At 41.4% G+C, this 27,804-nt stretch overlaps 2 protein-coding genes across 3 annotated transcripts in view; one reads left to right on the top strand and one right to left on the bottom strand.

Moving 5' to 3' along the window:
* The window catches only part of REV3L (REV3 like, DNA directed polymerase zeta catalytic subunit), a 239,894-nt gene that overhangs the window by 36,586 nt on the left and 175,504 nt on the right, over positions 1 to 27,804 (bottom strand). The window contains exons 17-23 of the mRNA XM_050949377.1: positions 25,826 to 26,018; positions 23,406 to 23,517; positions 14,030 to 14,145; positions 12,640 to 12,758; positions 11,754 to 11,872; positions 9,368 to 9,509; positions 3,994 to 4,238 (exon numbers count right to left, since the gene is read on the bottom strand). Coding sequence (XP_050805334.1) covers positions 3,994 to 4,238; positions 9,368 to 9,509; positions 11,754 to 11,872; positions 12,640 to 12,758; positions 14,030 to 14,145; positions 23,406 to 23,517; positions 25,826 to 26,018 — 1,046 coding nt within the window. The remainder of the gene's footprint in view (positions 1 to 3,993; positions 4,239 to 9,367; positions 9,510 to 11,753; positions 11,873 to 12,639; positions 12,759 to 14,029; positions 14,146 to 23,405; positions 23,518 to 25,825; positions 26,019 to 27,804) is intronic.
* Positions 1 to 27,804, top strand: part of MFSD4B (major facilitator superfamily domain containing 4B) — a 102,532-nt gene that overhangs the window by 64,230 nt on the left and 10,498 nt on the right. Inside the window, exon 6 of one of the 2 annotated variants that reach the window (XR_007773893.1) lies at positions 4,459 to 4,792. The exons of the other annotated variant lie outside the window; for it this stretch is intronic. The gene's annotated coding sequence lies outside the window, so the exon portion shown is untranslated. Of the gene's footprint in view, positions 1 to 4,458; positions 4,793 to 27,804 lie in introns of those variants that run through there. 2 annotated transcript variants of the gene reach the window in all.

Genomic DNA, 27,804 nt, shown 5'->3' with positions numbered 1-27,804 from the left:
TGCCCTGGCACTGGGACCACTGAATTCAGGCTGTTGTGTCCTGAGCAATAGGTCAAAATGAGCCACACCTGTCGAGGCCTGAGCCTCAGTCTGGCATGCTGGGTCACGTAAGTACAGGCTGCCATGTGGCTGAGGAGAGTCAGGCATCCCCTTGCTGCAGTGGTCGGGGATTGCCTGAGGCCTTGACTTATGTCCATCATGGCTTGGAATTGACACTCTGCCAAAAATGCTTTTGCCTGAATCGAGTCCAACACCGCCCCGATGAATTCTGTTCTTTGGGTGGGTGACAAGGTTGACTTGTTCAAGTTGAGGAGAAGAGCCAGTTTCTCGAATGTGGATCTGACCAATCGGACTTGAGACTACACCTGTCCCCACTGCGGCCCCCAGGAAGCCAGTCGTCAAGGTTGGAGCATACCTGTACTTGCCTCTGACGGAGGAAAGCGGCCATGACCGAGATGCACTTGGTGAACACTCAGGGGGCTGCTGAGAGGCCAAATGGAAGGACCGTAAATTGATAATGTCTGTGGTCAACCATGAATCGCAGGAATAATCCATGTGCAGGCCGAATAGCTACATGGAAATACGCGTCTTTCATGTCAAGGGCAGTGTACCAGTCTCACGGATTCAGAGAAGGGATAATTGTGCCCAGGGAAACCATGCAGAACTTCAACTTTACCATGAACTTGTTGAGTCCTCACAGACCCTGAATGGGTTTGAGACCTCCCTTGGCTCTGGGGACTAGGAAGTATCGGGAATAGAATCCCTTGCCCCTGAGGAATCTCTACCGCTCCCATAGTAAGGAGCACCTGCACCTCCTGGATAAGGAGTAGCTCATGAAAAGAGTCCCTGAAGAGATAGTGAAGGGTGTTGGGAGGGAGGGTAGGAGCCGAATTGGAGAGACTATCCCACTTCTACCATACAGAGAACCCAGCGGTCTAAAGTTATTTTAGACCAAGCACAGTAGAAGTGGGACAGACTTAGGAGCGAGGATAGGAGTGATGCTGTTGCTGCTGAAGCTTGAAATGTCTACGTTGGGTTGCCAGGGTGTGCATACCCAAGGATTTCATGATAGTCCTGGAGTCCTTTAGGCAATGCAGCCTAGAGTCAGTCTGCTCCACGAGCAGAACTGCCCCATAAATAGGCAGGTCCTGCCTGCTCTTTTGAACCTCGGGCGGGAGTTCCGAGGCCTGCAACGATGAGCTACATGTCATGGTGATATCGCAAGACAAGGTGCGCGCCACTGAGTCTGCAGCATCCAGTAAGGCCGGCAAAGAGGTCTGTACCACCGCCTTGCGCTCCTCCACTATCACTCCAAACTCCTCTCTGGACTGTTGGCTCCAGCTCCTTAAACTTGAGCATCGAGTTCTAGGACTTGAAGCTGTATCTACTCAGAACTGTCTGCTGGTTGGCAATATTGAGCTGCAACCCCCCCCATGGAATACGCTTTGTGCCCAAATAAATCTAGGTGCTCGGCGCCCTTGGACTTCGTTGCTGAGGCTTGTTGTCCCTGCCTCTCCTTTTCATTTACTGCAGCCACCACCAACGAGCAAGGCTGCAGGTGTGTGAAGAGGTATTCATACCCCTTAGATGGGACGAAATACTTCCTTTCCACACCCTTCGCGGTGGGAGGGTCTGCCAAATGGTCTTGGCATTGGCCTGTATAGTCTTGATGAGGGGTAGAGCCACCCTTGACGGGCCTTCTGGGGCCAGGATGTCAGCCATGAGGTCCTCTGATTCCACCATCTCCTCAGCCTGCAGACCCATATTTCACATACCCTGCAAAGGAGGTCCTGGTGGGCATGGCTGTCTATGGGAGGCAGTCCAGAGATGGACGTGCCTGAAACCCTAACCCTCTTAGTCTCCAGGGGCCTCCTGTTCTGCCTTTCTGCTGGGGCCAACCATACCTGGATCAAGCTCAGGAACTGCGTTTGATTCCAGGGGAAGTAGTGTGACCGGTACTTCCTCAGCACTCCTAGGGGTGGGGCAACTGGCTGGTGCCTCCGGCACCCACGGTTCAGAGGCCATGAAATGGGAATGTTTGAACTGGGCGCCCTGGGCCTGGTGGTACATCCATGAAGTCCAAAATGGCCACTCTGCTAGTCCCTGCCACTGCACAGGCCATGGTCCTGCCCCCACCTCTGGCCTTCTACAGCCTGACCAGTGCCGGCCCTGCTCTGAGTATCTAGACCTTGTCTCCAAGTCTGAAGACAGGGACTGGGACCACGATGGACAGGGTGGTGCTGAGCAAAGCTGGACTAGGGGGCTGTGATGTGAGGCTGCAGAGCGGTATAGTAGGGCTGGGGAGCGGTGCTGCAATCTGGAGTGGTACCGAGATCGAGGTCTATGCGGGGACGCTAACTGGGATGACCGCTGCTGGGATTGGAACCTGCTGTGCAACGGGGATTGGTGTGAGGATCACCATCATGAGTGCTGGCGCGACCTGAAACAGTACCGCGAGTGCGAGTGGTGCCTAGACTCTACCAACGGTGCTGAGGGATGAAGCATTGCTGGTTTGCCTTGAGATGGTGCCACACGTTGTGGTACTAGAGGCTTGGCTTGAAGGACCAGGGATCGTGGTGTCCTCATGGCAATGAGGTCCCTTGTGGCCTCAAAGGTGTTCAGGTAGATGGCAATTCCACCTCCTCAATGACCTGGCTCAGGGAGTCCAAGGGCATTGGACTCAATGGTCCCCCTTGTGGGGCTAAAGTCGACGGTGCCGGCTCCAAAGTCTTCAGCCCTGGGTGCTCCTCTCTGGGACATGCCCTGTTGGCCGGCTCCAAGGGGGTGGGTCTCCGAGTCGGAGATCCACTCCTCCCCTGCTTCCGGTGCATCGGGAAATGGGACTGCTGCTGAGTCGATCCCGCCAGTTTCGGTGCTGGTGCTGCGAGTCTCTCCCAGAGTCCTTCCGTGATGCTGCTTCTACCACTGGCGCTGAGAGCTGTGCACTGATGAGCTTGGTGCCCTGTCTTGGCGCTCTGATGTAGGTTGTAGTCTAAGTGCCACCGCCATAAGGAGCTGCTTGAGGCGAAAGTTTCGTTTCTTTTTTTTTTTTTTTTCCTGAGGCGAAATCCTTTATAAATCCTGCACTTGTCTGCTTGGTGTGCTTCCCTCAGACACTTTAAGCAAGCGTCATGGGGGTTGTCTGTTGGCATGGGCTTCTTGCAGGACTTACAGGGCTTGAACTCTTGGGATTTACACATACCGCGAGTCCCAACGGGGAACGCGATCAGGGTGAAAGGGAAGAGCCCCCACTCTCAACAGCTATCTGCTGTAACAACCAAAACCACTAAAACTAAACTTAACTAGGCTAGGAAAAACTGTGAACTAAACTAAACTGAAAGCTAGGGAAATCGAGGAGAGCTTGCTAAGCAAGTCACCGCAGTTACAACAACAGTCACTGGCAGTAAGAAGGAACTGAGGAATCGCCAGGTTGGCGGGGTCATATATTAAGTGCCATGAAGGCACCACTCCAGGGGGCTCCATAGCTGTCCCGATGGGTGCTGCTATGGGAAAAACTTTCCGATGACTGTGCATGCAGTGCACTCACATCTAATTGGAATCAATATGAGCAATCACTCGAAGAAGAATGTTAGTTCAGTTTGGAAAATGTCTAAAGGAATTTAGATATCACATTTTAATTTCTTAAACTAAAACCTTTGAATTATAGTGGCAAAAATTTTGTATTTTATACACACATTCATACTCTTATGGCGAAATACAGAAGAGACTGACAAGACTATTTGGACTCTGATTCACCCTTAAACAGTTAGAGTCTAATTTTCAAAGATAATTGTTATAGCATAGTATTCATAACTGCATATTTAAAAAAAATTATTGGTGAAACTTAACACTATTTTTATTGTAACCTTTTGAGATGCTATTCACTCTCAACTTCCATGGTCTTCAATGGAAGATGAGGATTCTCAGCACCTTACAAAAGATGCTCAATTCCTCACAGGATCAAAGTTTATATAAGCAAGAAAAATAACTTACTTTCCTAAGTTCTCAATATGTCCCAGGCAAGTTGAAAAACAGTAATTGTATGCTATTACAATAGAAGGATATAATGACTGGAAATCTAGTACAAGAACAGTGTTACTGTAGAAGCGGGACTCTGGCTCCATTATTAGGGGAATACACTGTGGGGCTTTCATTTGAGCTCGCTGCTGGACACTAGGTGTCACAGGGATATAATTCATTGGTTTAGCAATACGCAGCATCATTGACTCCACACGATACTGCAAAACAAAATTTAATATACAATTATAATTAATATTTCTAAAGTGCAATATGCATGCTAAGTATTATATCCATATGAATATGCATTTCAGCTGTGCTGCCCTTAAACCAGAGATAGCAAGTTTTGCAACAGAATACAGTCACACTAATTTTTGTTTTTAATGTACATCTTTCTAACATATGTGCTGGAATTCTTCCTTGTGTTTCTATGCCTTTTAGGGATAAGTACTGAAAACACTGCACTTCTGATGTATATCTACTAGCTGCAAAATGAATGCTGAAACCAATACATAACATACATGTGGTTATGACCAATTCCAGTGTGCAAGTCCTTACCAAGGCTGTGTTTTTGTTAGGGTTCAAAGACTGTTGTGCAAAAGCAACAGAGAACATGCAATTCTTAACTTGCCATTTTCAACAGAAAATTGTCCAGGAACCTTATTCCATAATGACCAAGAAAATTTAAAATGTATTAATGTGATCTGTATCATGTTAATAATTGTATCCCACAAAACAACTTTTACTGTTAGACTTAATAAATACTCAGATTTTATGTAGCACTTTATGATGCAAGGTAAGTGCAATTCAGTCTGCTTTACACACGGAAACAGGCATAGAGAAATGATTTGCCCAAATTCGCTTCTCAGGGTCAGCGGTAGAGCCAGGAACAGAACCCAAGTCAGCCTTCTGACTCGCATGCCCATTCCTATCCATTGGATCACACTGCCTCCTTTATGCTGCTTAGGGAGCATAGGCAAGATAATAAAGCATGGCAAAGTTGAGTACTTCTATCTTGCCCAAACTAATATGACAACAACATCAGTAGTATGAGAGTTACGGACATGTGTAAGCACTAACATTCTAAAAAAGAACCTCAGAATTCTCTCTATATAAAAATGCTCTGAGATCCATTGAAAGGGTCTATAAGAGTGCAAAGTACTATAATTCTAAGATTTGGATTGGTATAGGAAATGAAGGTTACTTACTTGTAACCAGAGTTCTTCAGTATGACTCTGCACAGTCACATTTATAGATATCGTAATGCCTACTGGTGCCAAACAGTAGAACCTTCTCTAAGAAGTGTGTTATGAGTGCTCACTGCTTCCTCCTCTCTGACCCCTTAGCCTCTCTGAACATTTTGAGGAAGAGGCTACATAAGGGGGCACAGAGCCCTCTATTATCTCAGTTTCTTCTGCCACCAACGCAGAGGCACAGAACAAAGGGACTCCGAGTCAGAGGGGAAGGTGGCTGGGAAGTGTGAATTTGCAGAGCCATCTTGAAGAACTCCATTTACAAAGTAACCATCATTTCTTCTTTCAGTGGCTAAGCATAGTACTACCATTTATGAATAGTTTGATAAGCAGTGCTGAAAATAACATGGAGGAGGGAACAGAGTCCTAACTGAACAGAGACTGAGATGATTTAGTTGGGAACTGGTCCTGCTTTGAGCAGGGGGTTGGATTGGTGACCTCCTGAGGTCCCTTCCAACCCTGATATTCTATGATTCTATGAAGCGACCCTCTACCAAATTATCATCAGACCTAGAAGCCATATCGAAAGTATGTTTAGTAAAAGCGTATACAGAACTCTAGGTTGCAACTCTACAAATTTCAGTAACAGGGACTTGCTTAAGGCAAGCAAAAGACACTGTTACAGCTCTGGTGGAATGAGATCATACTGTCATAGGTGCAGGAATGCCTGCTAATGTATGACATTAACAGTACATTGTTTAATCTACCTAGAAAGATTCTGCAGGAGACAGAATAACTCATATGATTGTTAGCATAAATCACAAATAATTTAAATGATATTTCAAAAACTTTAGTTCTATTTAAATAATGTGCAAGGGCTCTTCTTGCATCCAAAGTATGTAAAACAGATTCCCCTTTCTTAGTATGCAGTTTTGGGAAAAATACCAGCAATTAATTGTCTGTTTGATGTGAAATTCAGAAAACACTCTTGGCAAAAAACATAGGATCAGGCCTCAGAACCACCTTATCTTCATGAAAAGACTTAGAAGACTAGACCTTTTACATGTATACCATGACCCAGTGGATCAATGGTTGCCTATAAATAAATGGCGGCTCAGCCATCAAGACATTTAATTCATTCACCCTTCTGGCTGATGTTATTGCAATAATGAATGCTGTCGTAATAGACAAATAATACAAATAACACTCAGCTAAGGATTTAGAAGATGGTTTCACAGGTACACACTAGACCAAATTAACAACCCAAGAAGGGAAAGGATTGCTCAAAGGGGCATACATATTACATAATTCTTTCATAAAGTTCGTAACCAAATCAAGCTCTAATGGCAATCTACATTCAACCAAAATATGGTAAGATGAAACAGCTGCCAATTAAACTTTCAAAGACGAATTAGATAATTTCTCAGTTTTTAAGTGCACTAAATATTTTCCATACAAGATATGGAACCTGAGACAAGATAATTGGATTTTCCCTGCATCCAAGCCATCATATTGACCAGAGAAGAGGAAGAAAGACAAGCATGACTCCTCAAAGTAACTGCAGAAGCTATCACTCTAGTAGAAGAGTCCAAGGTATCAAATTGAGACCTGGGAGTATTCTTTGCTACATTGTGACCTTTGATTAGAACTGCATTTGTCAATTTCCTTTTGTTATCTGGCAAATCCTGCACAAACAGTGCCATATTTTCCCACAGGAGGAATTGAAAATGGGGCCTAACTGCTTAGTAATTTGTTACCTTAATATCAAGGTAGGCAGAAGAGGGACTCCACAAGGAGTCACTCTTTCTCCCTTCTCTATCAGCAGAAGTAGAATGTGCTTGTCCAGACCTTGACCTGATTCTGGCATCAGACATCACCAGCAAATTAGGTAAAGGGGCTGTTTGAAAATATGAAAACCCCTCAGAGAGTATCTGATATAATTTGTCTGCCTTCTTGGAAATAAGCTTGCAAGAGACAAGAATGGACCACACAGTCTTAACAGGCTGCAGCAGACAATCGTGGTCTGGTAATGACACCCTACTCTTGGAGGTAGCCCCAAGAAAACCCTAGATGGGAGTTTCCTCCCAGTTACTGAAGGTAAATTCAATGTGGACATCATGTGATCCATAAGGTGATGAAACTATAGAGCAGGGATGGGCAATCTTTGGCACGCGGCCAAATCACGGAAATCTGCAAGTGGTCCGGGATGGTTTGTTTACCTGCAGTGTCCGCAGGTTTGGCCGACTGCAGCTCCCACTTCGCAGTTCTAAGCCAACAGGGCTGTGGGAAGTGGCACAGGCCAAAGGACATACATCATCTTTTTCTTAAGTTCAGCCATAATCCAAAACCAAGCTAACTAACTAACCTATCTATACTTATCACAAACCATACTAAACACACTAAGAATGCAGAAACGGCTACCCAATCCAAATGGTTCGGTTCACTTGCATCTTTGGCACGTGGTTGGAAGGAACTGAGATGGCAGAGGGTTCTGCACATCCTTATATAGTCCTGAGTTCAGCATGTTTGGAGATGCTGACAGGAGGAGGGGATGCATGAGCGCTCTAAAAGACACCGCATGCAGAAGGTTCTACCGTTAGGCACCATTAGGCAGAACAATACCTATAAGAGGGATAATGCAGAGCCACTTGAATAATATATAAATTTATATAGGAAAATAATACATATAGATAATATACAGAGGCAAAGTTGATTACTTCTACCTTGCCCAAACTGAAATAACAATACCACCAGTAGCATTATAAAAATCCTCATAACCCTCTGAGGGTCTTCCACTACTACAGCACTTTAGAGGGGACCATTGCAGTGAATAAACAGCAGCATATCTTTCTGGTCTGCCCATGCCTTTTGGAATAAGACCTCCTCTGCTTCCTAGTCACTCTCCTCAGTGTAATGTCATCAACAGAACAGCCTACAGGGGACACAAAGGAGATTGCTATCCAGCCCCTACCCTCGTACCCTTGTGAGCCCCTCACCTCCCAACTCTTCATCTCAGCTTCTTCCCTCTCCAGTCAGGAACAGCCTGAAGTGCAAACCCCAAGCTGCAGAATGCACATTCTGACTTGACAACAACCTGGATCTATACAAGTATCACCAAGACACAACTTTAATTCCAAATCCCAAACCAGGGAAGGCACATATTGAGGCAGCAACAACCCACACCCATACAACTACTGTCAAGAAACAGCATAGGCTGCCAGCCACAAACACTGCCCCTAAACGCACATGGCTAAGGGGAGCAAGGATTGACACCATCTCTCAAGATGGGAATAAACCTTAGGGGATAGAATTCAGAAATAGCAGATTATCTCAGTGTGCAATAAACTCCCTGTGCAGTCAAGCCTTCAGAGTGATGAAAAGCCAAAGTTCGAATTGCCTGTGCCAGCTTGACTCTGCCTCAGCATATATACAATACAGTCCTCAATTACATATGATTTTGTTCCTAGAGGTCCTCTGCCTCATTCAGCAGCTAGGCTGAAAGGTGTACAGTGGAGATTTCACTGTTCAACATCTGGTCCTCTGCCTCATGCACTACATATTCAGCCATTTCACTGAGGTCTTCCAGAAACATTTGCTTGACAGTAACAGATTATTGTGTCCTGAACAATTGGTGCACTAAGTAAAATCATGGTTCCTGCAATGTACATCTAACTCGGCTTCTGCAGAGCTCCTCCTCATTAGAATATGTAATTTTGAACATATTTCATGCACCTCTGTACATCTAAGAAAGTCCTCTCAACTTTCTTGAGCATGATGAACCATTTTTCTCATCAACTTTTAAAAGAAATTTCACTTTCAGGTTAAGGCCAAGAATGGAAAATTTCAGCCCTAAAAATAACATTAAAGTTATTATAAGCAACAGCAAGAGGGCCTTTAGAATGAATATGTTTGGGCAACTCTAACTGTAGACAACACTACATAATATGTCTGTAAAACAGAACGTTCAATGTGGCCACATTACCACTGCTTTTGAATTTCCTGACTTTCTTTAATTTAATATTTCAACCACTGTGTTGCACAATGTAATTCTTTGTATTTACCAAAAAATAACTGACGACAAAGTATAAATAAGGCGCAAAACAAACTTTGCACACAATATTTTCCATTCAAAAAGTGTCAGGAAAGTTCAAACTTACCTGTGAACCTCTCGTTAGTACATGCAAGAACTGAATTCCAAAAAGCCTTGCCATTTCACTGGTTCTACCAATCAAGTCCAGCTGTTCTAACATTTGGAGATTCCCATGGACACGGCTAATGTAGTGATCAACCATTTTCCATCTGTGAAAGCAAACACTTAGGTTATAAACAGCAGGGAGCCAGGAAGTTTGATCAGGTACAAAGATTGCTGTTCTTTTTACTGAAAAAATGTATACTTTGACCAGGTATTACAGATGGGGAAATGTGTCTCCCATGAGATATATTTATATGATTCTTTCAAAAAATTGTGACAAAGGCACTCTGACACCTTGGTCAAGCGTTAAAGAGCTATCACGGGCTTAAGCAGCCATTCTCCAGCAACAGAAAGGTATGAATAAGAAATTTACATTTCATCACAGGAATGGTTTAACCCTCACAGCCACAAGAGACTTGTCACCTGCACCCCAGCGGGGAGTAATCCACAAAGGGGATAGGGTATAAGAATGGAAAACACAGAACACAAATGGCTTCTCTCCTCCTTCATCACTGCTCATGACATCAATGACTCTCAAAGAACTGAACTAAGGGGTGGGGTAGGGGAGTCCCAGACTGAAAGGAGAGACAGCCAGTGAAATTTACTGCAGCGTATGGTGAGCAAAACCTTTGCTTTTTAGTTCATTTAGCTTGTTAAGGTAGGTACTGGCTTGCATTTCACTCTCATTTTCTTTTGTAACACATCCTGACTTGTATGCATCATCACTTGTAATCACTTAAAATCTATCTAAGTAATTAATAAACTTATTTTATTATTTTATCTTAACCAGTGTGTTTAGATTTGTGTGTGTGGGAAACTCCATGTGGGATAACAGGCTGGTGCATGTTATCATTTTCCTTTGATGAAATGATGGACTTTCTATGAACTTGCATTGTTCAGTAGTGTACTGGACAATACAAGATGCACTTTCTGGAGAACAAGGCTGGGACTAAGAATTTGCAGATGTCACCCTATATGTAATTCATGAGTAAGGTTGTGAGTTTGTCATGGAGGTCACAGATTCCATGACCTCCGTGACTTCTGCAGCGGCCAGTGCGCCTGGCTTGGGGGCAGCTCAGGCAGGCCCTGTGCCAGTCGCACCGGCTGCTGCTGGGGCAGTCTCAGGCCACCGCACCTCCCGCTCCCAGCAGCAGCAGGAGTTTCGGTGTGGAAGGGGGCAGGCGGTTGGGGCACGGGATAGGGTGAGCCTGGCTCTGGGCAGCGCTTACCTGGGGGTATCCCTGGAAGCAGCGACATCTGCCTTGCTCAGCTCCTAGGAGGAGATGTGGCCAGGCAGCTCTGCATGCTGCCTCCATCTGCAGGCGCTGCTTCTGCAGGCACTGTTCCCAGCCAATGGGAGCTGTGAAGCCGAGGCGCTGGACAGAGGTAGTGCACAGAGTTGCCTGGCCAGGCCTCTGCCTAGGAGCTGAGCGACAAGGATGGCCCTGCTTTTGGGGAGGTGTGGAGTCAGGTAGGGAGCCTGCTGGCCCCACCAACCTCCCATTCCCAACACCCACAGTGCCCCCGGGCCAACTCCCCCGTCTCCTCCCTTGCCTCAAGATTTAGCATATATCAGTAGTTCTCAAACTTTTGTACTGCTGACTCCATTCACATAGCAAGCCTCTGAATGCAACACCCCCTTATAAATTATAAACACTTTTTAATATATTTAACACCATTATAAATGCTGGATGAAAAGCGCGGTTTGGGATGGAGGCTGACAGCTTGCGACCCACCATGTAATAACCGCATGACCCCCTGAGGGGTCCTGACCCCCCGTTTGAGAACCCCTGGTATATACAGTAGAAGTCATGGACAGGTCACGTGTTGTGAATTGCTGTTTACTGCCCATGACCTGTCCATGACTTATACTAAAAATACCATTAAAACATAGCCTTATTCATGAGTGACTGGTCAGAGCGCTCATGTATTTAGCTGGGAGTAAATGTGCATGCTATAGGCTGTGAGAGCAGACCACGAGTGGATGTTCTGACAGCAAAGCAGTATAAAAGGCACCCCAGGTTAGAGAGTTAAGGGGACACAGTTGTTCAATGATCCAGATTGTATCTTGGGTAATGTCACAACAATGAAAGCTGGATAGGAGGGATAGCTCATTACAAGTCCTTTGATAAACACTGTATGCTAAGTTAAGTGCTCTATAGGAAGTAATGAAAGACTTTAATACAGCACACCATGCCTGTTCACCTGTCTCAAAGCTGCAGCTCACAATCTTGTCTTGTTTTTTCCACAGTTGCTTTTTTATAAATAAAATAGGAAAGCCATACCATACTAAGTTGCGAATCTTGCTTAAAAATATTCTCATAGCAACAGATCATCAGATCATTCATTACCTGTAGATATCTGCCTTGTTGTCAAACCAATCAGACAAAACTCGAGAGGTAAATAGAGGAAAACGCTGATGAAGAACATGAAAACCCACATTTTCAAATGTGTAGTTAGTTAGAGTCACCTAGAAAAATACAAGACTTGATCATGATCTTACATTTTTATAATGCCTTCCTTTCAAAAAAACTCCTAAAGCTCTTCACACACTAACCATAGATTTATGAACTACAAATAAGAATTTATCATCACTAATGTGCAGTTACCCAGTAGGTAAAATCAAAGCAAATGTCTAACAGTCCACTGCAACAACACACTGTTCATGACAGAAAGGGAAGAATATCTTTCTCCAGATGAAAGTACAGGTGGTAAATAGACTGCAATTACCAAATTAGACCTTGCCCAGGAGTGGGTTACAAGAGGGACTTAATGAGAAGATTAAACGGAATGTAATAGAACAGCAAAACAGTGATGGGGTACGATAGCTCAAAACAGTTCCACAGACTTCAAATATTTCTTTTAGTAAAAGTACCATACTAGCTATCTTGCTAGGGAAAGGTAAGCTGTTCTTGAGACACATCTTGGACACAAAGAAGTAAAACAGAAACAGTGCTAAGAAACATTAGTGAAAATCAAAAGGCAATGACTTCAGTATTTTACATTTCAAAACACATTATATGTCTGTTTCTGAAAATAACATTGTTTATCTAAAAAGGGGTTTAAAAAGCTTTACAACAACTTGCATGGAAATAAGCACATACTATAGCACAAGTCCCTTCATAAAATTTCTCAACAAAAGTTTCCTTAAAAGTTTACGACTAAAAATAATTAAAACCAATTTCTCTCTCTGCTAATCTATTTTGAACATATATATTTTAACTTATTTTACTTTACCTCATTTCTCATCATTCTCCAAAGATTTAGGACAATTCGTCCAACAATATGTATTTCACTCATTGTATCTGAACCATATTCATCTTGCTCAGCTGCAAATCTGTTCTCTTTCTTATCATCTAATGACATGAAAAGAGGATATATTTAGACAACTTATAATATGGTCAACATTACTGCAAGCTATTTCTCTGAGAAGTTCTAGGAGCTTCCTAGGAAAACAGCTTGAATGCATTTAAAATGTGTAGTAGCAGAACTGGAGTTCAAAACCTGAGCATGTGTAGGTGAATGAATATATATATATATATATATATATATATATATATATATATACACTCATTACTCCTTAAAAAAGATTTTTATTACCAAAAACCCCCAAAAATCTTTAAACCAAATTCATATCCCCCTAATTTTTCCACTGGTATGTATGCCCATTTGAGACTACAGCTTGGTCTAGTTTTATTGAACTGTCCACCTCAAGTCTTTATTCTTAAGGGAAATAAATTGGATAAGAGTTGCTGAAATGTTATTTGTATTTGATACTGCACTATAAAAAGGAGGAACACTCCCTATCCTAAATGGCTTCCCCTTGTGATTAAGTCTTGCACTACTGAGTGGAGGGTCTGAGAAAGGAGGATATACAAAACCTTTTACACTGTGACAGTGGGAAAGGAGGCATAAGACTTTGTTGGTGCAAAGTGAGAGAAAGGGAGATAGGAAGAAAGATTGCAAAGCTGTATAGAGAAGTATTTAACTCTTGATATTTTAGGCATCACTTTATCACGGGGAGAAAGGCAAAGGGGATGAGGTAATATTTTTTTATTGGACCAACTTCTGCTGGTGAGAGAGACTAGCATTTAAGCTACACAGAGCTCTTCTTCAGCTCTGGGAAAGGTACTCAGTGTGTCGCAGCTAAATACAAGATGAACCAGATAGTTTTGCATAAGTAGTTGGCACATATTCCGAGGGACGATTCAAGATATTACCTCACCCACCTTGTCTCTCTAAAATCCTGGGACCGACATGGCTAAAACACCACTATATACATGGGCAGAAAGGGAAAGATGACCTCCTTACTCTCAATATTCTTGATTCTTTGAAGTGCTGCAGCATCACAGAGGTGTTCAGAGCTGTTTTAAGAGGTAAGCTAAGATCTTTTCCTAATCTCCCCCCAACTTTGGGGCCAAAACCCATTCAACATAAAAAATAAAATAAAATAAACCATCACTGAAGAAAACCCGTACCTCCTATTTTTTTTTTTTAACTTTTGTGGTTGCACCTATGTACCTGCATAATAGCAGATATCCACCAAAGAAAAAATAAAGTAAAAGCATATTACCTTTTACTTAATGATATCAGCAGGGGCTGTATTAGTGTCTATAATATAACCCACCTGGTACACGAGAGATCATCTGGCATAAATCAACACTTAGCGCAGCAGCCCTCTGTAAGAGGTAACCCCAGGAATGCATTTGGACTTCATATCCTAACATCATATCTGGGTCATATCTAAAATGGGAAAAAAGAAAATAAGCTTCATGACATCAAAACATTTTTTTGTGGGACAGTGTGGACTTGATCCTGCTCGTGCTGAAGTCAAGAACAAAACCACCAACGATTTCAATGAAAGCTTGGTCTGGTTCTTCATTGACCACACATACAAATCTTGGAGATTTAATAAGTAAAATATATTTTATTATAAACAATATTATTGACAGAGTAATTGCTAACCCTTTTTAAAAAAAAAAAAAAAAAAAAAGAAACAAAATAGGGATCTCACCAGTTTTTTGGAAGGCAATATTAGATTTCACGTACGTGAAATCTGACTAGTGGGACAAGACATAACAATTAAATTGTGGTCCAGTAACTTCAACAAACTTGTTGTGAGCAGTCAAACAGATTACTATGGCAAAATACTTCTATATTGCTTCCTTGAGAGGAAATTAATCCTGAATCTGTCTGGAATTTTGGTACTCTTCTTAGAGTAGAGGACAGAAGGCAGTTTTGCAGCTAAAAAACACAAAACTAGATTCTCAGGAGACCAGAGTTCTATTCCAAGCTCTGCTACAGACTTCTTATGTAAACTTGGGCAAGTCTCTTAACCATTCTGTACCTGTTTCCCCATCTGCAAAGCGGAGCTAATTCTCGTACCACTACTACCTATATCTTCTCCTGCAAAACCTGCAGTTCTATAGGAGAAAACATATTGGATTTTTCTATTAAAAGTGCTTGTATTGCAGTTACCAATGTTTCACTATTATTGTCTTGTATTTTATAATAATTAAACACAGATCATTTCTAATGGTAAAACTTTACATTGGAAGGCTTGATACTAACTGCTAATTCTGAGAAATTTCTGGAGTTGTCAAAATTGAAATATGGAAACAGGCATCCAAAAAAACTACAGAAGGAAGTTAATTCCCCGGGTGTGTGCGTCTACTGCCTGTGTTTGCATAGAGAAAAACTGGATATTTTTTAACATTCCCTCAATTATTTTTGAACAACGATATTTTGTTTCATATGAACCATGAGCCAAGACTCATTTTTACTTCAATTGTGAATAACAGTGGGATACTTCAGAAAGTTACTGCAAATCCCTTTGAAATGATTAGTCTGAGATAATGTCTGAACCTATTAGCTTTGCATCTATCACTTTAGTTGGGCTCTTACACAAATGGATACAAGTTATACCTGAAATATTCTATACATACTAGTTTTGTAAAACTCGTGATACCCCCTACCTCCATCTGTACAGTGGTGGCATTAATTTGATTTTGAGACAATTTATTTTAAGTTATTATTTTTATTTTAAATTTTCTAACAGTTCAGGGGTGTTCTAAGAGGTGAGCTAAGATCTTTAGCACTTTGGGACTAAAACTAATTTTTTTTGTGTAACATAGCAGTTACAGTTTGCCTCTTTTCTTTGATACCAGAAGCAGGGCCGGCTCCAGACACCAGCACAGCAGGTACTTGGGGTGGCCAATAGTAAAGGGAGGCACGCCCGGCTTTTGGGTGGCAATTCAGTCCCTCTCGGAGGGAAGGGCCTGCCACTGAATTGCCTCCAAAGAAGGAAGCACTGTTGCTGATCGCAACTTTTTTTCCCCTCGCTGCTTGGGGTAGCAAAAACGCTGGAGCCGGCCCTGATCAGAAGGTTCTTTGCTTCTGGACTTAGGAAATGTGGATCAAGATGATTGAATTCTGATCTCTTTTCGACTTGTGATGACTGGCTTGCAATGAGTGGTAAACAAATATATCTACTTGGAATGTCTGCTGAGCAAATGCATGAAGCTAGCTTAGAGTTCCTTACAGCGACAGAAAAACATGCTAAAAGAGTTAGCATCATTTGTTGCTTTGGAGAATGTAACCATCAAGTTTCCAAAATTGTAAATATTTTCCACCTAAGTGGGGGGGGAAAGATTTCTTTGATGGTCTTAAATAATGATAAATTTAACCTTACAGAACGATCAGCTTTCACATTAATTCTGGCACCTATCTTAGCAGTGGGATTTCCCAATATGAGAATTGGTTACTCAATCTAGTAGGTTTTCTTGAACAGAGGGCAATTTGTTAAATTTATTTTCACACTTGAAAACTGGTGTCACATTGTCAAACATGGGAAGGGCAACAGCTTTCACCCAAATCACCTTGTTATGATAAAGGCAGGCTCCACAGGCAGGCAGGCACTTGGATGAAAGAACTTCCAGGAAATGACTATGTGTTGCATTAAGTGATGTTCATGACTCAAGGAGGTTGCCCTTCTCTTTGAGTCAGTACAGAACAGATACCCCATTAGAAGGCACTCTTCAGTATAAAACATAAGACCAATTTCGTCACCAATAGTGGTAAATGAAGATTCCGTCTTCCTTTCTTCAGCAACACTTTTGGTGTAAAAAGTGATGGAATGACAATGGATCTGTTATATATCATATCAAACCAAATCTTTTTTTTTGCCTACACAGGTTAAGTGGTAGAAAGATTTTCTACATCACTAACAGAGCTCTGGAATTCTGATATACTTTTCTTTACATCCTCTGACAACATTTAAGAGTTTAGCGTCTGTTTATCTTTCAAGAGATTGTGTGTGTACAGTCAATACCATAGTTTCCTGGCTGGAAGATTACGTTTGAGAGATTTACCAGTTTTTCAGTCAGAATAGATATTTTAGGAGTCTGGCTCAATGTGTGTCATTACTCTGACAACCTCATATTCATTGTACCTTAAACATTCCCTGGGAACAGAAAATTCCTTTCTTCAGCAGAGGCAGCCCTACCTACTATTCTATGGGAAAATAGTCAAGCAATTCTTTTGATTACTAACAGAGATAAAAATGCTGGCTATGATGCTGAAGAACATTTCTTTCATCGTATTTACAAAGAAAATAACTGAGAAAAAGGGTCATACATAGCTCATGCTTTAATTGCTCAGTTTTACATTTCTTTTTCATCCTACCCCCTCATTGGTTTATGTGGAATTTTGTCTTGCAGTTTCCATTCTCAAAAAGCCCATGCTGTCTTCTTCACTAGTCAAGAAATCTTATTAAGAGACACATTATTTGGGCCAGTTTTTGTACCAGCTAGAAACTAACGAGTTCCAGTAACTGAAAGCTGTTGACTGGGAAAAAAGTGAGAGAGATGGTAGGCATGCAGGCCACATGGTCTGAGGTAGGCCAGTACAGAGTACCTTCTGGCTGATAACATTGGCAAAATAAAAAGATGGGCATCAAAACTATCTTGCATGCCATTGCCAATCTTTCTGCAGAGATGGAAAGTAGCATTTGTAGTGTCAGGATTTACACATGCAATATTAGTAACAATCCAATCATCCTGGCTGTAACGAGAAGAAATATGATCATTTTCCTCTCTAGACAGAACGAGTCACTCCGTACTAGTTTTGCTGCTATGTCATCTTCTGTCTTTCCATTCTGTAGTAAACATTTCTTTTTATTTCAGTGAATTGTTTCTTCTTTTCTTTTTTTAATGTAAGTTTTTCCTGACTGCTCATTTTCCTCTAGCTAATATTGGGGAAAATGAAGGAAAGAGTGCAGGCCAGACTTACAATACAGACAGAAGAGGGAGTTGTCCAGGGCTGCAAAATATTTAGTGAACAGTAACTGCAAACTGAAAACTCTGGGGAGCTTTTTCCAGTTTTCCTTGGGCAAGAAAACTCAAGAGCTGGTACTGGAAAGTAAGAAAGGATTCTTAGAGGAAGATGCTACTGACCCAGGTTAAAGTTATTTCAGTGAAGTTTATTTTAAGGCAGATGCAGGGGAATTTTCCCCTTGCAACTTGATGTTAAATCTTTTTGACCTCCTGAAATGGTGCTAGGACACTTATGAGAAACAAAATAAAATATTATGTGTCTAATATGAAAATTTGGTTAATTCAATGTTTATGCAGCCCTTTACACATAAAAGCACTATGGACAAGACTTAAGTGCTAAGAATTATTGTTTATTATGGCAAAATCTGCTACAATTTTTAAAAAGTGACTTTCCCATACAATCTTCAAGGAGATTGTGTTCTCTTATATCCTGGCATATTATATTTCATATCTTCTCTCAGAAGCCACTCTCTGCTTTCTCACTCTGGGAGAAGGAGAAGGGGGGCAGATGGCTGGTGGACCATACAGCAGTGAATCCACTGACTCTGTCCATGCTCTTTCTATTCCTGATTTCCTTAGCTCTGTGTCATGCAGAGGAGTATGTATTCCTGTGTAAACTCCCCAAATCCTGCTTCTCCCCCTTCATGCAGCAGAACAGCACCTTTTCCATTGTATTTAGGGACCTCTATACCTGCAGCAAAGGGGCAGCATTTGCCTTAAATGTGAAAGAAAGAGGCCCATAACATTTAATTTCTCTTTTATGGGAATCCACTGCTCCATCAGGCCTGGCAAACTTAAGTTTTTCCATCTTTTTCAAATCGTTGAGGCAAACTGGCTTGCAATTTTAGCCTTCTCTTATCTTCTCTAGAAGCCTGTTTTAGAGCATCCTCTAGTGGTTTGCCTATTGAATTGCAGGCACAGCTCTCCCAAGTTTTCTACTTTTGGGTTCTTAGACAAGAAGTTCTCTTAGTTTTTTTCAAGTACACTTTTCCAGTTTTTTCCCTCTCCCTGCAGACTAGCCTCCATCTGATAGGAAGAGGGTCTATCAGAGTGGGACAGTGATTCCTTTAGCTTAACAGCAGATCCCCAGGCTCCGTATCAGCAGAAGTTGAGCTGTCCCAACAGCAACTCCGAAGAACCGAGTTCCTGCACTCGCCTCTCTGTGAGGGTAGATCATCTTCACTGGTTGCGCAAAGATGGGGAGGGGCTGCTTTATAGCTGTTATCTGGCTTCTTGGCACATTTTATGCCCAAGTCCTCGTTTTTTGCCTGAGCATCATCTCCACATCACTGCAGCCAACACAGGACAGGTCAAAGAGGGAATTTTGGGCTCTGTGCGAGTTCTCTCCCACCCCAAGACTGCTCTGAGCACCTCAAGGAGGGCCTAGGAACTGTCCTTTTCAGTGACTCACTCCCACTGAAATTTACTCTTCAGTTTCTCTGAGAGTTCACCCTCCCAGGCTGTGTCTGCTCAGAGACAGTTTCTTCCACCTCCTGAATCTCAAACCTCATGTTATTCAATATCTTGATAACCTTCTAGAATGAGGAGGATTTGCTGGTTCCCTCTCCTCTCAAGTGCCTCCCTTTATCAGTCTCCACAAAGAGTTAAGCCATGAAGATACCCCTAGTTGTGAGTGCTCCTACTCTCCTCAGACAGCTCACACTCCAGCAGTCTCTCAGGACAGCTGGAATCCGCAGTAAAAATAAAAACATTTTGCCAAAATCAATTCTTCTGTAACACCCTTAACATGAAGAAACAGGCAGCTGCAGCTCAACATTTGGACACACTATTTTTAGGAGCACCCTGATTATTATTATACTGATTATTCCATTTTGGTCCAAAGCAGCTATAGTTCTCCAGTTTTAGAAAAAGTTCTGAAAAAATCTATAAATTTTTTTATAAAATTATGCCTACCAATCCATCTCTAGATCCTAGAATGTGCTTCAGCTCTTTTTGCTACAGCTTTCAGTAATACCAGAGCTGTCAATAATTCCATCCACTGTGTCCCATCAAGGCCAAGAACTAATAAGAGGGCATTATGCCAGAGAGGATCCTCTCCAAGACAACAAAGCTATGCCAACTCATGTTTGCCATTCCCTTGGTGGAACGTTCAAGAAATTCTTTGCAACGTGGGCTGGTTTCATTTCAGACAGATGGGCTCTCAGTATTATGAGAAAAGATCTCTTCAATAACTTTTGAGCACCACGAATTTTTCTATCATTTCCTTTGCCACAAGACCTTGTGAAAACCAAAAGGTATTCTAGATAGTATCTTGAAACCTCACTCCTTTGGCATAATCTCCCAGTTTTAACGGAAGAGGCTTTGGTTTCTATTCCAACTTCTTTGGGGGTATTCAAAATATCTTGAAGTTTTCAGCATAGAAACACTTGTGCTTTATGAGTCAGGAGAAACATCCCGGATTTCTTATGCACCATGGACCTCAAGAAGGCTTATCTTCACATGCCAATATGCCCCATCATTGAAAAATGGCAATGCTTTACCATCAGGGACAATCATTATCAATTCAAGACAATGCCTTTCAGCCTTTCATCTGCTCCACAGGCATTTACCAAACGGATGGTTATCTTGTTGGTCAATCTGACATGAGGGTATTCAGATCTACCACTGTGGATGAACTATTGGCATAGATGCAATTGTATGAGGCTTCACAGTTGCTGAATTTTCTGGAGCAATACTTGAGATGAATCTGTAATGAGTGCTCTAATTACATCACAAGAGCTCTTATTTCTGTGGACCACTTTTCAGAACTGACATTGGACTAGTGGTGTTGCCTGAAGAAAAAAAAATTCAGGAAAAAAGTTAGGACCTCACTCATTTATTGTTCTTCACTCTATAGGTTTCAACATACTAATGACTCCAGCTAGTTTTCTGGGTGATGTTTCACCTCCACAACTTCATAATGGAACTATCAAAATTCACGAAACAGATCTGCTGTCAGTTCTAAACAATAAATGCTGAGCTCCCTCTCCTGCTAGAGACCCCCAGGTCATTTGTTAAGGGCAAACCATTGGCAAATCCAACAGCAATTTGTATGATGAACAACAGATTGTTCAGACGGGAAACTCTTATGGGTTTGCATACAACAGAAAGCAAATAGTCCTGTCCCCGCACAGCAGTCCTAGCCTGGCACCAATGCCATGGATCTGCAAATGATGGGGAATGCATCAGTCAGCTTTCTTTGATATGTTTTTCCAGAGTTCATAACCAATCACGTGGAAAATGATGAAACCACTGTGGCTCATTCTCAATCACCAAGGCAGAACAAGAAGCAAAATCCTAAACAGAAATCTGGAAGACTTCTACTGCACATCTGGATGTCTCCCTCTATGTCACATACATCTGGAGTAAGACCAAGAAATAAGCCAATTGGCTCCGCTGCTGTGGGTTGGACCTGGGAACTGAACTATTAAGTCCTGGATTGCTTGGAGATGGTTCTTCCCACAAGTAGATTTGTTTGCTGTCCAATGCATCAGGAAGTTAATAAATTTTGTTCCTGGCAGTGGCAACCCACAAGCCCACTGAACAGATGTGCTTGTCATTCCCATTGTCAGGTCTCCAGAGTTATACAGAGATACTACAGAGATAGTCAGAAAGATCAACAAGAAGAAATGTGCAGTCATACTGATTATTCCATTTTGGTCCAAAGCAGCTATAGTTCCCCAGTCTAATGCAAAGGTCAGCATGCCAGCCAGGGACTTTATCAGCTTCTTAGAAATTAATTCATGACAGTCTTGTATCTCACCTAGGTCTTGAATCTCTGAGAGTTGTTCCCTGGATCCTGAACAGTAACGTTTCCTAGAATATGATCTGGTTGATTTCCGCCTCAAATGCATGAAATTCTTCATCAGTTGGTCTTACCAGGTCAACAGGAGAATCTGGTATTTGTGGTGCACTAAGCAGAAAAACCCTCTAACACTGGCAACAAAAGACTTTTTGAAAATGTTCCCAGTACTAAGTGTTCTCACTAAAGCTCCTTTTGAGCTCCAAGAGAAACTTCTGTCTGATAATCTTAGTTCACCTTCCTTTCAGTGATCACATCAGTAAGAAAATTCCCTCTCAAGCACCTTTACTCCCCCAACTCAAAGTAGTAATTGAGGCTAACCACTGATTTTGCATATAAAAATCCCACAGACTTCCATTTAATCTTATCAATATTCTAATACTCTTTCTGCCCAAAGTCTACACATGCTGAAAGAGAAAACACATACACACAAAGGATGTGTCTAAATGGTAAAATTCTATTTACATAGAACTACACCTACAGGAAGTTTGATGCCCTACTGGTAGTATACAGGGGAAAGGTGGGACTAAGAAGGATAATGTAAGACATCACAGTCCTCTCTCTCTCTCTCCGGATTAAGTCTGTAATCTTCAAGGAATACAAGTTACCTAAAGCAATTTCAGAGGATAAGTGCTGACTCCAACAGGTGTACTAGCACACTGTGGGCAAAGAGACAAAGCCTCTTATTAAGAGATTTGCCAGGCAAGCTATATGGTTATTGGTACATTTCTTCACAAAGCACTACAAAATCAGTATCCTTTCTTCATCCAATGATGCCTTCAGATGTACAAATGTTGAGTCTTCCATTGGTGGTGATCTTCATGAATAAATCAAAACTTCTAACTGCTGTGATATCTTTGACATGTTGTTTACATGCTGGCATTTGATTTCTTTTTAAATTTCCTCACTACTTCCAGTGGTTTCCCAAGACAGATGGAGCACCAGATTTCCAAGAAAGATAAAGATAAAATTAGTTTCCTTACCTGTAATTTTGTCTTCTCTGATTAGGTATCCGCTGCTCTGTTAGGACCCACCCTATGTTGGTTGCTTTCAGCAACTCTTTTTGTATTCTGGCTTCATGGGGTTGGTCAATGTCATTCTCCTCAGAGGTTTTCTGGTTGAAGAGAGAGAGAATTGCAAATGTACTCTGCCTAGTACACATTTTGTCTTCAGAATGTACTCCAGCCAGATGATTCAGGGTTTAGTCTGCTTATTTTTCTTTGCGACTATGCGTTCGCAGCTTTGGCAGTAGGGCCTTATGGAGAGATGTGACTGCAGTTCCATGGTTACACCACCAGAGGGTGCTGTAAAGCAGGCGTTCAAAACTTGGAAGAGAAAAACCCTGCAGTTTTCAAATCCTAATAGAGCAAGGGAATCCCATTCAGAGAAGACAAATTTATGGGTAAGGTAACTAGTTTTTATCTACAGGTTAGGCTCATCTACCTGTATAAATTTCTGTGTGGAAAGTATTTTGCCACAAAGAACCTGCAAAAACGTCTTCCTATCTTGGGGTTTTCTATAGTTCTCATCACCGTAATACTGAATATTTTGAGAATTCAAGACTGAAATGCATATACTGGACTCTGAGATTAAGAGGAAAGATTATAAATTTACAGGATTGCTGATAGGAGTGTTTAGGTTGGGGGCTTTAGCTCAGTTGACTAAAAGGCTCTTCTTATATGCCTGGAATAAGAGGAAAAGAAAAACAGATGTTTTTATTCAAGAGACCACCATGCTCGTCCATTCTAGAAATGAGCCTTTGGGGAAAAACAACAACAATCAATATTTGAGAGAGTGGCTGGGGCTGAAAGAACTAATTCTGCTGTACCATGCCTGAAAAATAAAAGCAGAACACACAGATATGCTACCTTTTTACAATATTCACTACTTCCTGGAAAAGAGCTCTCTCATCAGCAGCATAAGTGACTTCTAGTCCTGTAATTCCAGATCTTGTGAGCAAAGGGGCCTGGTCTCTGCTACCTAGAAAACAAGTGAAATAATCATTAATTTTTAGCACAAACTCCACAACTCTCTCTTATTCTTTAAAATAAAACATACTCAAATCCTTTGAACAGAGAAAATCATTTCTGTCTCTACAAAGTACATTCATATCTGTCTTAATATTGATTAAAAATTACTAATACAATTAATCCTTCTCCGGATTATTTCAGTTCTCAAAGGTGGGTTTTAGGTACAAGTTTTCAGTTTTTTTCACTTTGCAAGTTGTTCAGTGAAGAAGAGAGAATTTTCTAGAAATTCCCAAAGATAAACAAATTTGACCCAAGGAAAAATGTTAGCATTTTACATCCACAGCAGTCAGGCCAAGAAGTATATCTGAAGAAAAATGTTAAAGAACTGTACTGCATCCTATGTTTTATATTCTTCATGCAAAATATCTATTTTAATTAACTACATTACACTTGTTTAGACGGGTTCTTGGCAAAGTGTTTTGAATATGAAAATCCCTATACAACATAGTACATTTTTTAGAACACCAAAAACCTCTCACTGACTCTAGGAAATAAAAAATAACTAATTAGAGAGGAAGAGTATTGAAGCAGAACAACTGTGTCTTCAAAATTCCCTTACATATCAGATCATAACATCTCTGATTAAACTAATGAACTGGAGTTTTAAAAGAAGCTTGATAAAAGATGAATACATTAGACCACATTAGCTCAAAAAATAATTCTGTGCATTTTCAGAATTAAAAATACAGGCTGTCACTTAAAATGCAACAATGTAAAATGATGTGCAGCTCAGTCTCAAGTCACTCCTCAAGGAGAACGACAAGCTCTTCACTAAGAAAACAGTGAGAGCACTTTCCAATAAAAGGAAGAAAGATCATCACAACATTTACATGAACTACCTCATTTTATCACTAAATAAATTCTGCAGATCAGTATGTCTGATTTTTCAATATACTACTAGTCTTATCCACAAAGAGTTTTCTTCACAGTATTTCAGAGCAGTTCCTAAGGAGCCATAACAGCCTCTCATGACAACTCTCACTTAGTACAATAATGGAGTTAATGAAAAATACTAACAAAGAAACAAATACAGAATAAGCTACATTAAAAGTAATATTAGGGACTTCACCTAAACCCATAAAATTCCTGCAATATCTTAACAAAGAAGCAGGTGAAGGATGGAACTGTTGCCTTAAGATTAAATTTCTTTTTTATTGGTAGGTTTTAGGTTACGCCTTTATTGTTAGACAGTATTTTGTGGTTTAATATACAGCTATAATGCCACTTTATTTTTTTAATTCCCCAGAAAAAATCTTAGAAGAAACAGGACTTTTTTTAATAGTCTAAACCAGTGGTACTCAACCTTTAACAGCTGGAGAGCCACTTCACCATTAAATGGAGTTGCAGAGCACCTTAAAATCAAGTACCGACATTCTGATATTTGTGTCATGATGTTTCCTCAATGTCTGATGATGAGGCAGTGTCACATCATCATCATCTATTGACACACCATGACACGACACATCATCCCCTCTCCCAGCAGCTCGCTCTCTCTCTTCATCCCCTCCTGGCTGCTGGGAAGGAGGAGTGTCGGTCTCTCCCCATTCTGCCCCCCGGCTGCTGGGTGGGAGGTGATCTCTACTCTTACCTGTGGGGGGATCCCAGCAGCTCCTTTTCTTTCCCCCTTTGGGAGGGGGAACTTCAGCGACTCCCACACTGCTGGTCCATTTGCTCAGTGCTCCCCGCGCTGCCTGATAGAGTGGAGCGCCGATCAGATGCCTACATTGCGAGAGCCGCCTGTAGGGCCATGAAGAGCCACATCCGGCTCTAGAGCCACAGGTTGAGTATCACTGGTCTAAACAAAGCCAAAAAGGTACAATACAATAAGGGCCCCTGTTCAGATCCTAAAAGGATCAGATAAAACCACAAATATAACCCTTATGTAAAATATTAAACATACTGTCTTGATTTAACATTTTCTATTTGTAGCTAGCCAGCAATTTCAGCAGGAGACTAAGGCAAATTTTCCTCTTTACACCTCTAGAAGACTGCAGGAGCTTGCTCACAAGTACACAAACACAGGTCTACTGCATACATGTATCATATCTGTGGTTTACAACCCATGCGATGGTTCATAGGAAGATATAAGCACGAAAACTCTACCTATGCTTAATATGGCCTTTCATCCAATACTCACAAGAGGAAATTAAATGCGTTAAAACAATACTATAGAACCATATTTGATCGTTGCTTGCTAATGCTTCATTTTTACATGATACTGATTTTGGTAAAGTACTCTAAGAAAAAAAAGTAGGAACCTTGGCTTGAGATTGTTCTGTCTTTATCAATCACTATAGCACCAGTGATTTCTCTTTTATCAGTATTTGGCAGTGCTGCGTCAGATGAGATGCAGAAGAATAAAGCACAGATAGGATCAAACTCAGGGTCTGGCTCCAAGTCTCGTCTGGTTCGAGCATGTAACTCCATACTGATGAGTGTAAGGTTTTGGACCTACATCAAAAAAACCAAAACCCAAGTACAAGTTTATATTTTGTGGCTCTCTTCAAACAACTAAATTTCACACAGTTTTGAAAGAAGCAGATTATTCATACAATGAAATCATTATAAGCAAGGGTCCAATACATTTATATAAAACTACTTACACATCAGAGGTAAAAACAGCTGACTAAGCCTACATTTTCAGAATCTGTTTTTAAAAAAATATTATTTTGTGCCGGGTTACCAATAGACAACTGATTTTTAAGTAAACTAACTTGGAATAATTGCATTGCCCAAGACCAGGATGTTGTCCCACAGCTTCATGCTGCTAGTGAGTGACTGGTGCCCCATCAGCGTGTGCAGGCAGTTACCACTCTCCATGTCCCACATCTGGATCGACGTGTCCAGGGAGCCACTCACAATCCCGGATCGATGTGTCCAGGGAGCCACTCACAATGTGCGTGGACATGTTGATCTGGGTATGGGACATGGACAGCGGTAACTGCCTACAGACGCTGATGGGGCACCAGTCGCTCACCAGCGGCATGAAGCTGTGGGTAAGCATCCTGGTCTCAGGCAATGCAAATTCTACGGTCAAGATCTGGGACATCAAGACAGACCAGTGCCTGCAAATGCTGCAGGGGCCCAGCAAGCACCAGAATGCCATCACCTGCCTCCAGTTCAGCTCCAAGTTCATGGTGACTAGCTTGAATGACGGCACCATCGAGCTGCCACAGGACTCGTTGCTTTTTACATATTGAATGTTTGTTTTCTAATGGGAACTGTTCTCATGGTCCTTTAAGTCTTGATTAAACATTTCAAATAGCAATACCAAGAACATGAAAGTTACATAATCCATAATATTAAGTTATAACACTTTTCACTTCCATACCATTTTCCATCAGAGAATCTCAAACTGCTTTACAAATCTTATTGAATTTAGCCTCAACATTTGTGTGCAACAAACTATGACCTCAGCTCCATTTTTTTACAGATGGGGGAACAGGCATAGAGAGATTAAGTGATTTGGAAAAAATTCAGAGAGGTTGTGACAGAATCTTAAACAAAATACCTGGGACCACAAGACCATCCTTCCATTTAGTTGGTCAATGGACATACAAAAACTTGGTAATTCTACACTATAACATGAATATAGGGTTATTCCATGTATTTTTTGTATTTTCCATTTTCTCTGCAAAATGACATTTTCATTTTGAATAAAGAAATGTGGGTATTTGTTAATAAATTCCTTGCTTATCCCATATAGTTAGGAATCTAGCTTTTAAAAAAGAAAACAAAGCTTAGAAGTTTTAAGGAAGAAAAAAAATCCTGTTTCCTCTTTTTGTTCTACAATGCGCAATAATTAGCATCCAAAAGAGACTCAGATTCTTCCTCCTTGTTGAACAGGGAGTGCCCACTGGGGAAGAATATGAGAAGACACAAGTAGTACTCCTTTGTTTTATAACGGAAGGTCATTTCAAGTATGAAAGTCAGTTTGCTTGTTTGCAGATTAAGAGGATAAATAACTGGATATGGAAGAATCAGAGGACTGGAGTTCAAGTGACTCTAGCAGGTAGGCAAAGATCAGGACAAGGAAGCAGCAGAGTACTGGACATGAGAGGGACAAGGGAGTAGCAAAGGGTTGGAGGTGGTGAGAAGAGGGAAAACTCTAAACCCAGTTCTTCCTCTCTTTTCTCAATGCCTTTGAAATTAATGTATCAGGTAACACTTCTTAGTACTTAGATATCATGGTTACAGGCTTGGCACTATATATAAATCTGGACTAAACAGCTACAGC

The sequence above is a fragment of the Gopherus flavomarginatus genome, chromosome 4, assembly GCF_025201925.1.
Source record: "Gopherus flavomarginatus isolate rGopFla2 chromosome 4, rGopFla2.mat.asm, whole genome shotgun sequence".
NCBI classification, from domain to species: Eukaryota; Metazoa; Chordata; order Testudines; family Testudinidae; genus Gopherus; species Gopherus flavomarginatus.
This window is presented reverse-complemented; position numbering and strand designations above follow the sequence as displayed.